This window comes from Pseudophryne corroboree, chromosome 1, assembly GCF_028390025.1.
Source record: "Pseudophryne corroboree isolate aPseCor3 chromosome 1, aPseCor3.hap2, whole genome shotgun sequence".
NCBI classification, from domain to species: Eukaryota; Metazoa; Chordata; class Amphibia; order Anura; family Myobatrachidae; genus Pseudophryne; species Pseudophryne corroboree.
Window position 1 is genome coordinate 1,138,833,937 of NC_086444.1, and position 14,456 is coordinate 1,138,848,392.

At 46.5% G+C, this 14,456-nt stretch overlaps 1 protein-coding gene across 1 annotated transcript in view; it reads left to right on the forward strand.

The window, feature by feature from the left end:
* The first annotated feature begins 6,046 nt into the window (after window positions 1–6,046).
* Window positions 6,047–14,456, forward strand: part of HTRA3 (HtrA serine peptidase 3) — a 46,831-nt gene continuing 38,421 nt past the window's right edge. The window contains exon 1 of the mRNA XM_063924113.1: window positions 6,047–6,686. Coding sequence (XP_063780183.1) covers window positions 6,275–6,686 — 412 coding nt within the window. The 5' untranslated portion in view covers window positions 6,047–6,274. The remainder of the gene's footprint in view (window positions 6,687–14,456) is intronic.

Below are 14,456 nucleotides of genomic sequence, written 5' to 3' on the forward strand. Positions count from 1 at the left end.
TCCATGGCACTCCCTCATACTTTCAATCACTTCCGGTACTCCAATCCTTTCAGATTTCCCAAACCACCGTTAAATATTTAGGGATACATATATCAAAGGATTTATCAGACCTTTATAAACTCAATTTCTCCCCAATCATTGCCAAGATTGCAAACTATCTAGACAACTGGATGTCGCTACCCATCTCCCTTTTAGGTAGGATAGCAGCCATCAAAAGTGTTATATTTCCAAAAATTTTTTATGTAATGCAAATGCTGCCAATAAGACTCCGTAGGAAAGACATACAACTCTTGAATTCTTTATTCTCCCGCTTTCTGTGGCAAGGGAAGCGCCCTAGAATAGCGTACTCTAAATTACGACTACCCCGTAAATGTGGAGGACTCAGCTTTCCAGATTTAAATTTATATTCTAATGCGATATTTTTTCGCTATATCAATGACTGGTTACTCGACACTAGTTCTTACACAGACAACCATCTAGACTCGGCCTTATTCTCTCCCTGTTCGCCAAATGCTCTGCTACATTCTAAATTTTCAGATATCCCGAATGCTGTAAAAAATAATCCCCTATTTATAGACACATACAGATCCTGGATTATGATTAATAAGAAATTTCACTCCAACCCCAGATACTCTCCATACATATCACTGTGGGGAAACCCAGCTTTTCCCCCCTCTCTATCTAATGCCTCCTTCCTCCAGTGGAAGGATAAGGGCTTGGCCTCAACGGCAAAAGTGTTCGATCCTGGTGGCAATCTACTCTCGTTTGCCGATCTCCAAGCGAAATACTCCATACCATCTCAACATTTCTATATGTATCTACAAGTACGTCATTATATTCAATCCCTCCCCACGCCTTCAAACACAGATAAAGAAACGTCGACATTCACTTCGCTTCTGAAACTTATTTCTTCTGTACCATACAAAATCAGTTTATTATATGAACCTCTAGTTTCCATTTCAGCTTCAGTCCACTGGGAATCCTCATTACAAAAATGGTCCAATGATATCCCAGATATCACTCTGGTATCAGACTTACTTACACAATATGACACTTCTCTAAAATTTTTGCAATCATCTTACCTGCAGGAAGTCCATATTAGATTAATACACAGAGCATATATTTCCCCTGCTCAAAGGAGATACATGTCACCCCTTGTATCCGGGGCTTGCAATAAATGCGCATTGTCACATGCCACATTTTTCCATTGTATATGGGAATGTGGTAGAATCAAAAAATTCTGGAACAAGATGATCAACTGGATCAACTCCATGTTCACGTCCACCTTAAGCCCTGACCCTTTAGCGTGTTTATGTGGAAACTTTAGAAACTGGGATTTAGGTTCTAATAAAAAAGACAAACTCCGTCTACTGATCACTATAGTTACGGTAGCAAAAAAAGTTATTCTCATTCATTGGACACAACACTCCGCTCCCTCTATATTAGAAGTCAAGCATAAATTGCTACAAATATTATATTATGATAGACGTACCACTATACCAGATATTGAACGAGGAGCCGAAAAATTTTACCGTAAATGGGAATATTTTATAAATATATTAGATATAAATTCACAGAATCATATCCTGCAATTGTTCGAAGACACCTCATGGAACTTACTTAGGAGACTTAATTAAGACATAGAGCCTCTATCATTGGTTGGCTAATATTTACTTACATTCTGGTTGACATCACGAACCTGTCCGGACAGAACTCCAGATTCGAGATGATCTATCTCTTTCTCCCTCACCTCCTCTTCCCCACCCCCTCTTTCCCTATATGTGTTCAGTGTTCCCCTCCCCCTTGATACTTAATTGGTCTTGTTTCACTCAGTTAAGTTCACACAAATAACCAAAATTGAGATTAAATTCTTGGTGACTGCCAGACATTCTTTCTTTCATGGCATATGGTTATAACGGGTGCAGTATACCCAGACGGTAACACGTACAAGGAAGTCCTTTGTTCTTGGATTATTGTACGTCGATATATCGCTGTTTAGGCCTATGTTTGTGTTTTTGTTCATTCTCAAACTTTGATGTACTATGTATTCTGCTTAGCCCTTCCTTAGCATAATCTGAACTGTACAATATTTGTTTGGAAAATCTCAATAAAACATATTTAAAAAAAAAAATACTATTTTCTCTTACGTCCTAGAGGATACTGGGGTCCACATTAGTACCATGGGGAAGTACCAAAGCTCCCAAACCGGGTGGGAGAGTGCTGAGGTTCCTGCAGAACTGATTAACCAAACTGAAGGTCCTCAGAGGCCAAAGTATCAAACTTGTAGAACTTAGCAAACGTGTTTGAGCCTGACTAAGTAGCTACTCGGCAGAGCTGTAGAGCCGAGACACCCCGGGCAGCCGCCCAGGAAGAACCCACTGACCTTGTAGAGTGGGCCTGTACAGATTTTGGAACCAGCAAGCCTGCCGTAGAATAAGCATGCTTGATAGTAAGCTTGATCCAGCGAGCAATAGACTGCTTTGAAGCAGGATGCACAATTTTAATGGGATCACAGAGAAAAAACAGCGAGTCCGATTTTCTGTCCGCTTCACATAGATCTTCAAAGCCCTCACAACATCCAAGGACCTTGAAGTAAAAGAGGTGTCAGTAACCACTGGAACCACAATAGGTTGGTTGATATGAAACGCTGACACCACCTTAGGAAGAAATTGCTGACGAGTTCTGAGTTCAGCCCTATCTTCATGAAAAATCAAATAGGGGCTCTTGTGAGACAATGCCCCCAGCTCCGACACACGTCTTGCTGAAGCCAAGGCCAACAGTGTGACGGTCTTCCACGTAAGAAACTTTACGTCAATGTCCTGTAAAGGCTCAAACCATTCCGATTGCAGGAACAGCAACACCACATTGAGATCCCAAGGTGCCGTAGGAGGCACAAAGGGCGGTTGGATGTGCAGAACCCCCTTCAAAAATGTCTGAACCTCAGGGAGAGAAGCCAAATGTTTCTGGAAGAAAATGGATAAGGCCGAAATCTGGACTTTTATGGAGCCCAAACATAGGCCCACATCCACACATGACTGCAGAAAAAGGAGAAAACGTCCCAGTTGAAATTCCACCGCAGGAAATTTCCTGTTCTCACACCAGGAGACGTATATTTTTAAAATACGGTGGTAATGCTTAGACATTACCCCCTTTCTGGTTTGGATCAGGGTTGGAATAACCCTATCAGGGATCCCTTTCTGTGCTAGAATTTGAGGCTCAATCTCCATGCCGTCAAACGTAGCCGTGGTAAGTCTTGACAGACGAATGGCCCCTGTTGCAGAAGATCCTCGCGAAGAGGTAGAGGCCACGGGTCCTCCAGAAGCATTTCCAGCAGATCCGCTTACCAGGCCCTTCTTGGCCAGTCCGGAGCAATGAGAATTGCTTGTACCTTTTCCCTTTTTATTCTTTTGAGAATTTTTGGGATCAATGGAAGTGGTGGAAACACATACACCATCTGGTAGACCCATGGAGACACCAGAGCATCCACCGCCACTGCTTGTGGGTCTCTCGACCTGGAACAATACCGCTGGAGTTTCTTGGTGAGACGAGAGGCCATCATGTCGATCTGTGGCATTCCCCACTGACGTGTCAAGCACCCAAACACCTCCGGGTAAAGGCCCTACTCTCCTGGGTGGATGTCGTGTCTGCTGAGGAAGTCTGCTTCCCAGTTGTCTACTCCCGGGATGAAGATTGCCGACAATGCCACAGCGTGTATTTCTGCCCAGAGGAGAATCCTTGTTACCTCTGACATGGCTGCTCTGCTCTTCGTTCCTCCCTGTCGGTTAAGTAAGTTACCGCCGTCACATTGTCCGACTGAACCTGAATGGCGTGATCTTGAAGAAGATGTGATGCCTGTAGAAGGGCGTTGTATATGGCCCTTAGTTCCAGAATGTTGATTGGAAGGATGGTTTCCTGACTTCACCATTTTCCTTGGAACTGTTTTCCCTGGGTGACAGCTCCCCAACCTCTGAGGCTTGCGTCTGTGGTTAGCAGAATCCAATCTTGAATCCCAAGCCTTCGGTCCTTAGTCAGGTGAGAAGTCTGAAGCCACCACAGAAGAGAAATCCTGGCTTTTGGCGACAGACGGATCCTCTGGTGCATGTGAAGATGTGATCCGGACCATTTGTCCCACAGATCCAGCTGGAAGAGCCTTGCGTGAAACCTTCTGTACTGCAGTGCCTTGTAAGAGGCTACCATCGTCCCCAGGAGGCGAATGCATAGATGCACTGATATCCGGGTTGGTTTTAGAACATCCCGTACCATCGACTGGATTACCAATGGCTTGTCTAAAGGAAGGAATACCTTCTGTGCCTCCGTATCCAGTATCATCCCCAGGAACGGAAGCCTCTGTGTTGGTTCCAGATGAGATTTTGGTAGGTTCAGAATCCACCCGTGATCCTGGAGTAGTCGGGTTGAGAGGGCAATGTTGTCCAACAACCTCTTCCTGGATGGTGCTTTTATCAGCAGATCGTCCAGGTACGGTATTATGTTCACTCCTTGTTTGCGGAGGAGAAACATTGTCTCTGCCATAACCTTGGTGAACACCCTCGGTGCCATAGAGCAGCCAAATGGCAGGGCCTGGAACTGGTAGTGACATCCTGTAATGCTTAGATAAGTCTGATGAGGCGGCCAAATTGGAATATGAAGGTACGCAGGCAATTAGTACATTACTTCCTTTTCCATCTTGGGTGACAGCTTTTGCAGCCAAGAGCTCTATAATTCCAGTGTAGCTTTTGGGAAAGTATTGTTGTCAGACTGTACCATCCCTAGAGGTCAGGGGCGAATGTAGGAGTGAATTTACTGTTGTGCCCCTAGGCACAACAGTAATGGCCGCCCCCCACCTGCATAATTTTTATTATTTTTATTGATTGGTTATAAGCCACCATGACATTTATTTTTGTTTGTAATTATGTATACATATTTACTAAGTAGGACAGCTTACAGAGGTAGTAAGTGCATGTCCTACCCGTTTACACTCCATTCACGATGGCATATGGTACAGTAGAGTGGATATAATTTGGAGTTACTGGTACATTTTGGGTTGATGTTACCAACACAAGCATCTAAGTGCTGCCCCTAGGCACGTGCCTCATGTGCCTAATGAGAAATTCACCACTGCTAGACGTACCATTAGTAGTGCATACCTGCAAAATGACCCATAGGGCTGCTATGGGCCTGGTGCTGAGGGGGTTGTCTGGCGATACTGGTCTGTTTGCTCTGAGACAACAGCTCTATTGTTCCATTCTTGCAAGCCTAAACGGGGCAGATGTGGGGTCTCCTGAATGGATGTACAAGTATCTCCAGGCATCTTAGCAAAATCTGTGGGACCCAGGCAGCAAATCATAGATCAAAAGGAGTACAACTGTAGAACAACAGCTCACCTTCCGTACCCAAACCATAATTCGTGCAACGGGTCTGGATTTACAAAGTCCACTTTTACTGTATGTGATGCCTATCTTCCCCACCAGCCCCTAAAGAAAGGTCACCTACATTTGAAAACCTTCCTTAAAATTGTCTCTTTGTATTCATACTGTCACTGTTTGGAGAATACAATAACTATGAAGTGACTGGTCACACAGTCCGCTCTTTGTGGTACTACAATAACAGACGGCCCGCACTGCAGTGCATAAACCAGTGTTACCTCACAGGCTAACTACAGAACTTTGAAAAGTCAAATATTTTTCATACAATAACGCGAACATCTGATCCATTCCTGGGCCAGAAGCCTGGAGCACGGTCCATGCAGCCAATTCTTGCTGTAATTACAGTGTGTCAGCACTCTGGCTACCTCGCATCTGTCATCGTGGAAACAGTGACTGGTAATTTAGCTGCAATCTGCCAATATGGACAGAAATGAAGTGGCTGCTGAAATGTCAGATTAGGGCAGAAGATACAGGGTGGCACTATAACTCATGCACCACTCTCACCTCCCCCCCTGTGAATGCCACAGCAGCACAGTGGGAGTGGAGGGAGTAATGTAGGCTGAGTCTGAGGGAACTTACACCGTGACTGCTCCAGCCCGTGTACAGTACCTCCTCCCTATTCACACACACAGCTGTCCCATATAACAGAGGTAACTGAGAGGGTGATGCATTGCACACATCATTCACTGACTGGCCTGGGTGCCTGCACTCTCCCCATCCCTGTTGCTCTCTGGGATAGTGCACAGCTGCCCTCACCCATAGAGGAGCCCTGATTATATATATATATATATATATATATATATATAATATACTGTAGCCAGGAGTGACACCCCATCTGCCCTGCTGCAATCATGGGGAAGGGGTCTCCCTGCTGCCCAGCACTGCTGCTCCTGCTCTCCCTCCCCCTGCTCCAGGGCTCCCCAGCCTGCCCTTCCCGCTGCGAGGTGTCCAGGTGCCCGAGCCCCGTCTGTCCCAACGGGTATGTCCCCGATCGCTGCAACTGCTGCCTGGTCTGCGCTGCGGGGGAAGGAGAGTCCTGCGGCCGGGAAGGAGACCCTCCATGCGGGGACACTCTGCAGTGCAAGCCGCCGCCCGGCATGAGGGGACAGAAGGGCACCTGCCAGTGCAAGCACGACTACCAGGTGTGCGCCAACGACGGGCAGACCTATAGCAACCTGTGCCAAATGAAGCTGGCCAGCAGGAGGGCGCTGCAGCAGGGGCATCCACCTGTGGTGCAGGTGCATAAGGGAGCCTGCCAATCGGGTAAGTAGAGGCTGGCATGCCTGCTGATGCCGGTGATGGGGCTTGTGCTAAGAACTACAGTGGTGGCAGAGGCACTTCGCATCGGGTCACTTGTGTCTGCAATTTAAACAGTATGGGGTTGTAGTTATCATAGTTTTACTTGTACTCTCCAGCTGCTGTAGAACTACAAATCTCAGCATGGCCTGCAAGTCTATGCAGAGCCGGCCCTAACCAATATGATGCCCTAGGCAAGATTTTGGCTGGTGCCCCCCTAGCACCACCGCTGGTTCCGCCTCTGACCTTGCACCTCTTTCCCAGCACCATCACCCTTCACCCATAGCAGTCCTTATTTTGGGGTTTATACCCCCTATATTTTAAATAGGAACAGTTCGCACATTTGGCGCACAGCCCAAAAAGGGGTGTGATTTTGATGGCAAGGGGCATGGCCACACAATAGTAACCCCAATTCCAATTACGCCACATAGTACTGTAACTTTATTCACATTTTATCATGCAATAGTGTCCATAATTCATATTACATCCCACAGTAGTATCACTTTACCTTATAAACGTTACTCCTCACAGTAGAGCCCCTTATTCACATTACATCACACTGAATTGCTCCTTATTCACATTACACCACTCCTTATTGCTCTTTATTCACATTAGATGAAACAGTAGTGTCCTTTCTATACGCAACGCCACATAGTAGAGCACCTTATACACATAATGCCACACATTAGTAATGCATTTATACACCTAATTCCACACAGTAATGCTCCTTACACATATGAGACACATTATTAATGTCCTTATAAACATAATTTGCCTTAAACATTATGACAACCTTTATTAATGCCCTTTTACACATAATGTCCCTTACACATATGCCGCACATTATTAATGCCCTTATACACATAATGACATGTATAGTGCCCCCTACACATTTGCTGCACATTATTAGTGCCCCTATACACATAATGACACACATACAGTAGTACCCTGTTACACATATGCTGCACATTATTAATGCCCTTATACACGTAATGACACACAGTGCCCCTTACACATATGTTGCACATTATTAATGCATTTTTACATGACACACATAATGCTCCTTACACATATTCCGAACACTACTGCACAACCAACCCACTCACATGCACACAGCACTCACACTGCCACTAACACTGTGACCTCTGCCTCTGCTTGGATACAGATGTGTCCTCACAAATCTTGCATCAATGCTAACGTCGGGCACCTTTTTTTATGAAAATGCATCTTATTTGCAATGCATTGGTATGTGGCTAGGATGCACAAGCAGCTTCTGCTGATTAAAATGATATGCTGCATGCCTATATACTGTGTGAGACTGTGGCTGTATCTGCATATGAAATGCTACACACAGAATATAGGCATGCCGCATATCATTTTAATCAGCAGAAGCTGCTGATGCCCCTAGGCATATCAAATGCCCTAGGCAATTGCCTAGTTTGCCTATAGCTATGGCCGGCTCTGAGTCTATGCCTGGCAACACATGCTAGAATAAACAGGTTGGGTATTAAAGAGCTGGTTCTATCTATCTATCTATCTATCTATCTATCTATCTATCTATCTATCTATCTATCTATCGTATTTGTATATTTACAGTATTTATACTGCCACCCTGTACATTACTATGTGCTCTAGTAACACTACAGTGTATGTGGTCCTTATACATGTGTACAGTAAGTTGTGCTATAGGTAATGCTATGATAAAAGTGTGTCTCATCACATAATCATTATGTCAGATTTGCTATGAGAAAGATCATCATGTAATATTCACAGAAGCAGATGTCTGGGAAACAGGCGGAGCCATTGTCGTTGCCTAATTAGAATATGACTTCATGTTCTGTGTTCTCTGTACATAAATTTGTCAGCAGCAGTCTGCAGTGGGGGCTATTTATGTATTTATGTAGACCCTGGTCAAACTAACGCATTTTGCATCAATACAGATTTAAATTGCGCCCGTACCTTAGCAATCCAGGACTCCTTTTGGAACCCTAGCGAATACCCTCTGCTATACAAGGATTATCTCACCATCACTAGCAGCCAGGAGTTCTGGAGTTCCAGCAGTATGTGCTTGTGGCTGCACAGGAGCTTTCAGCTTTGGCCCATAGGTGATCTTACGGAGCCGCTTTTTGGCTTTGCAAGTCCCCCAAAGACAGTTATAGGGTAACATGTTAATAGCTTGTCATTGCTTGCTAAATTGCCGGATAACACCCAAGAATTGGAAACGGGTTCTTCCCGGGTGGGATCTGGCATTGGACCATTACAGCAATGGTCCAATGCCAGGTCGGTTGTCATAGTAGCGGGGGGCGGAGCCAGCAGCAGGGACGGAGCTGGGAGGTGAGCTCATCTCCACGCCGCCTCTCCCTATGTAGTGAACGTGTCACCCGGGAATACCTTCATGCAGCCGCTGACTCCCCCCCCCCCCCCCCAAGAATAGCCCTTCTTGTAACCCGGGTTGAATTACCGGGTCAGGTGACCCGGGGATTCTCCATGGTCCCTTTCACATCGCACCCGTGTCGACCCGTCAAATGTGAAAGGGGTATTGGCTTGCAGTAATTTTCCATGGATACTACAGAGGTACCTGCGCTCTATCAGCCAATAATAGAGCAAATTGATGTTTTCCATTGACACTTCCCTTTTTCTTCTACCAGCCGAACACAGCGTTAGCGGGATGCAGTCAGTTTACCAGTTTACCGGCTGTTGGAATCCCGGCGTTCTGGAGACCGAATCCGGAATCCCGACAGCCGCCGATAAACCGACAGCTGGAATCGTGACACCGGATTCGTATTCCCACTCGGTTGATGGATCCACACCACCAACCGAGTGGGAATAGAACCTGTGATGAGCAGAGCGAGCCATCGGGCCCGATGACTGGAGAGCACAGCGAGCCCGCGAGGATATCGTATGTGTCCCGTGGTAACAGCAAAAAGAATGAGAGCCAAGGTTTTACAAAAGGCCACATCAGGGCTACCATGCAACACCTCCGTCCCTGGTACTGCTGCCACAATTTCTGGCAACTGCGTAAATCAGAGTACAGTAGCAGAGTAGCACACATCACAGCAGCCACACTTTTCCTTTTTGGAAGTATTAGTGCATCTGTAGAGATAAAGGAAAGAGGGGGAGATTTATTCATTTTTCAAACACAGGGGTCTATTTACTAAGCAGTGGAGAGATATAAAGTGGAGGGAGAAAGTCCCAACAAACCAGCTCATAACTGTCATTTTCAAACACAGCCTGTAACATGGCAGTTAGGAGCTGATTGGCTTGTACTTTATCTCTCTCCACTTTATCTCTATCCAAGGCTAATTAAATAGGGGATCAGTGTGAGATACCGATGGACGGGATGCCGGCTATCAATATACCGACAGCGGTATCCTGTCCAGCATAATCTCAACAGCCCCCCATTTAGCTCCCTAACCCGCATATTTTCCCTGCCCTTGTGGGTGCCTAGCCCTAACCCTCTCTTCCCCGCTGCATAACCCTAACCTCACCCTTTATATGCCTAACCCTAACCTTCCTGTGAGTGTACCTTAAGCCTAACCCCCCTTCTGCTGCCTGAACCTAACCTCCACCTCCTGCGGCAGGACGGCAGCGCGTCCCGCTGTCAGGACATTCGAGATGTTGGCTGTCGTTTTTTTGACGCCGGCAATCCGTTTGGCGTCGGTATATTGACACTGGGATTATGTCCTCCATTGGGATCCCAGCATCGGTATATTGACCGCCGGGATCCCATGTTACAGGCTGCTTTTGAAAATGACAGTTAGGAGCTGATTAGTTGGGACTTTATCTCTCTCCACTTTAGCACTCTCCAAGGCTGAGTACATAGGCCCCTTTATCTCTCTCCAGTTTATGTCTCTTCCCCTGCATCTGCTACATGAGGCTCTGCCTGTGGCCTCAGATGTCGGGGAACTTGCTGCATGATTATAGAACATGGCGCAGATCCAATATGGATGAGGTTTTCATATTGTTTTCATTCCCGGAATATTTCAGCTAACTATATGAGGACAGCCAGGAGAACGCTGTGTGGAGCAGTGATGTCAGTGTGGCACTGTGTGTTCTGTACACACCCAGCCTCCTGCCTGCATTCTCTTCTTCCCTAAACAGAGGCTGAAATGCAAATTGATTAATACAGAGCAGGATTAATGGGCCCAACACTGGGCGATTACACTGAAAGATATGAACGATCTTGTTCATTAATGAACGAGATATCGTTCATATCTTTCAGTGTGTATGCACCAACGATGAATGATGCGCAGCCCCGCGCTCGTTCATCGTTGGTGCCGACTTGTTTAAACTTGCAAGCATTGGCGTTTCAATAATGGGTGCAATGGGTGCGGTGCACACGGGCCCCTGGGTTCAGGGGGGGCCCACACTGCACCTATTGCACCCATTTTAATACTTACCTTTCCGGAGTCCAGCGGCGTGAGCTGTTATCGTGCTGGAAATAGCAGCCAAAATGGCCGCTGCGCATGCGTGGTAGCCAAATTGGTCTCCGGATCATGGCGGGCGCCATGTTTCCGGAGACCTGCGCATGCGCAGTAGACTCCGGCACAGTGCCGGAGTCTACAGCGCCGTGCAGAGGAGGGGGCCCACCCGGAGGTGCACGCGGGCCCCCTCCTCTGTAGAAACGCCCTTGCATGCAAGCCAATATGGACAATCTCGTCCATATTAGCATGCAGGGCTATGGGGCCGGGTGACGGGGGGAGTGAAGTTTCCCCGCCGCCGGGTCGCCCGTCGGCTGTATCGGCCGTCGGGCACCTCAGCAAGTGTGTAGGGCCCTTAAGACATTGTGCCCCCCCCTTTCAATTCATACTTGTAAACATTCCTTTTACAGATAAACTAGATTGGAACTTACCATGTGAGTATCTTCTCCCTATTGGCCCAAAACTGTGCATCTCATTTGTGTGTGACGCATGTGTGCATACAGTTCAGTGCACGGATGGGACACACGTCACCGTGCGAGCCCACGCAAGCCTGCTCAGCTGTAGTATTGAACATGTACCAATGGTGGGGAGGTCTGCACCTAGCATGGTGTAAGTGCCTTTGATAGGATGACAGCTTTTGTGGCCATAGGACTGGAGACGCTACGATGGCATGGACGCATATGAATTGTGAGTGGCATCACATAATACTCAGACCCAAAGACTGTTTAATGGAACAACTATTGGTGCACTTCATGCAGGGATGCACCGCTAAAGGCACAATTATACCAATATAATGAAACGTTTAAAAGTGCAACGTGATGAATGGAGTAAGGGCAGTACTGCGATCATCTATAGTTTTAGAATTATATTTAATTATGGTTTGGTGGGGATGGGGTATGAAATCCATACTGAAATTAATTTTCTCTGGCTTACACATTCCTATCTCATTCTGTGCAGATAATGTAGTTATTCTGGGCCAGCATTTTTTCTGCAGCATGGTAAATGATGGATCAGACCAGACTAAAGGGAGCTAAAGCCTGTTGTGTTGGCTCCTGACCAGTTTACATGTAGGATTCCCTATTAGCGAGATTACAACGTCTGTGTCTTTCCTGCGAGCGCACTACGAGATCCACGGTTAAAATGGAAAATAAACATTAATCTTCCTCACCTTCCCTACAGTGTATGAGACGGAGTCATTGAGCTCCAGGTTCACATCTGCAGTTGCCCCATAACTGGCAGCTAAACAGTTTATTTCTTTATGCAGTGAGGCCTGTAATCCAGAATGTTACGGTTGTGCAGTCATAAACTTGGAGAATGCGCCATACAATGAGGTATATAGTATAGGGGTCTTTTCTTAGCCCTGCCGGTGCGTCCCTGTAGAGAAGTGCAGACGTAGCGGCCTCTGGATTTATGGGCGCCAATTAGCCGGTAAAATGGGTGAGCAGAGTGTTTAAAAAGGTGTTACCGTAAAATATTTAGAAGCGCTGAAAGTCTGAATAGATGTCATATTTCAGCACCATGTCATCAAGTATTTTCTTTTTTTCTACAAATATTTTCTAGGCATGAATGAAAATGACTATGGTCATATTGTAGGTCACTGTTATTATCTAGGCCCCTGTTTATCAAATTGCGGCGATAACAGTGATAGAGTATATGTTATTAGAGGGATTTACCAAGAAAATATCTAAACAGTTAAGCCACATACACACGGTGCAATATAACTACAGATATGGACTGTATAGTCCATATCAGTAGAAAACATACTGCATATCGCACCGTGGGGGTCATTCCGAGTTGATCGCTAGCTGCCGTTGTTCGCAGCGATCAGGCTAAAAATTGGCATTTCTGCGCATGTGTATGGGCCGCAGTGCGCACGCGTGACGTACTTTCACTAAAAACTATGCAGTTTCACACAAGGTCGAGCGACTCTTTTCCGTCGCTCTGTTGATCGGTGAGTGATTGACAGGAAGTGGGAGTTTCTGGGAGGTAACTGACCGTTTTCCGGGAGTGTTAAAAAACGCAGGCGTGACAGGTAAAAACGCAGGCGTGCCTGGGCAAACGGGGGAGTGGCTGGCCGAACGCAGGGTGTGTTTGTGACGTCAAAGCAGGAACTAAGCAGACTGAAGTGATCGCAAGGAAGGAGTAGGTCTGGAGCTACTCAGAAACTGCTTGAAAATATTTTGCCGCCGTTCTGCGATCCTTTCGGTCGCACTTCTGCTAGGCTAAGATACACTCCCAGAGGGCGGCGGCCTAGCGTTTGCACTGCTGCTAAAAGCAGCTAGCGAGCGATCAACTCGGAATGAGGGCCCGTGTGTATACAGCTGCCGATGCGGGGTCGGCATCGCAAGGAAAAATAGACTGTGCAGGCAGGTCAATATTGACTGTATCGGAGGGTCATGCCTCCGGCCAGATCGCATAGTCAATATCGTCCGTAGCCTGCATAGCATCACACCGTGTGTATGCGGATTTACTTATATACAGTAGTTCCAGCATATTCTGTTGTGCTTTACAATTGGGAACAAAATAGTAATAACACAATACTGGGTAATCACAGACAGATACAGAGGTATCTAGAGGTATATAGAGGTATAGAGGTTGTTTGCAAGCTTCCCATCTATAGGATATATTACCATGTTCAGGGCCGGATTCTACATGGATCGCTATTGCTACTAAAAGTGTGATTTTTTTTTCAATCTCAATTGCAAAGAATCACACCGGCAGTTGTTTCCCAGAAATCTGCGTATGCATCGCAATCCATACGCAAAATCGGGAACATCGAATGAGTAAATTCAATCTGCGCCAAGCCATAGCATCCACAAATCTACTCATCATCTTAAAATGGGCCCTTTAGCCATGCGTTAACGGTAGTTTCCGCATATTTTAAGTAACCAGCCCATTCATTATTAGGGGCCTGATACGGCTGCCTAATATTCAGCAAACTTTGGAGTTTTTGGAGTTTGCTGTAGGGAAGGGGACCTATGCTGCCTTCAGATGTGCCCCGCTCCCTCCAGTGGGAAGGAGGACTGGGGTTGTGAAGTGGGATCCGATGCAAACCCTCCGCCTCTGTTCGGAAGCATAAGAACGTTGGGATCTTTGTGTGCATGCGTTAATCCCACTGTAGTAACTGTGAGAGAGGTTGGACAATGTTTGAATCAGCAGTCCCTCGCAAATGTGTCTCCCCGCACCCCCCCCCCCCCCCCCCCCCCCCATCCCGCGCGCGCACCTGTTCGAGCCTGCCAGCAGCTATTCAGTTACTTTTGCTGACCGGCGTTACAACATATTTTCGGCTTGGAACCCTCGTGGGTGGGGGGCTGAA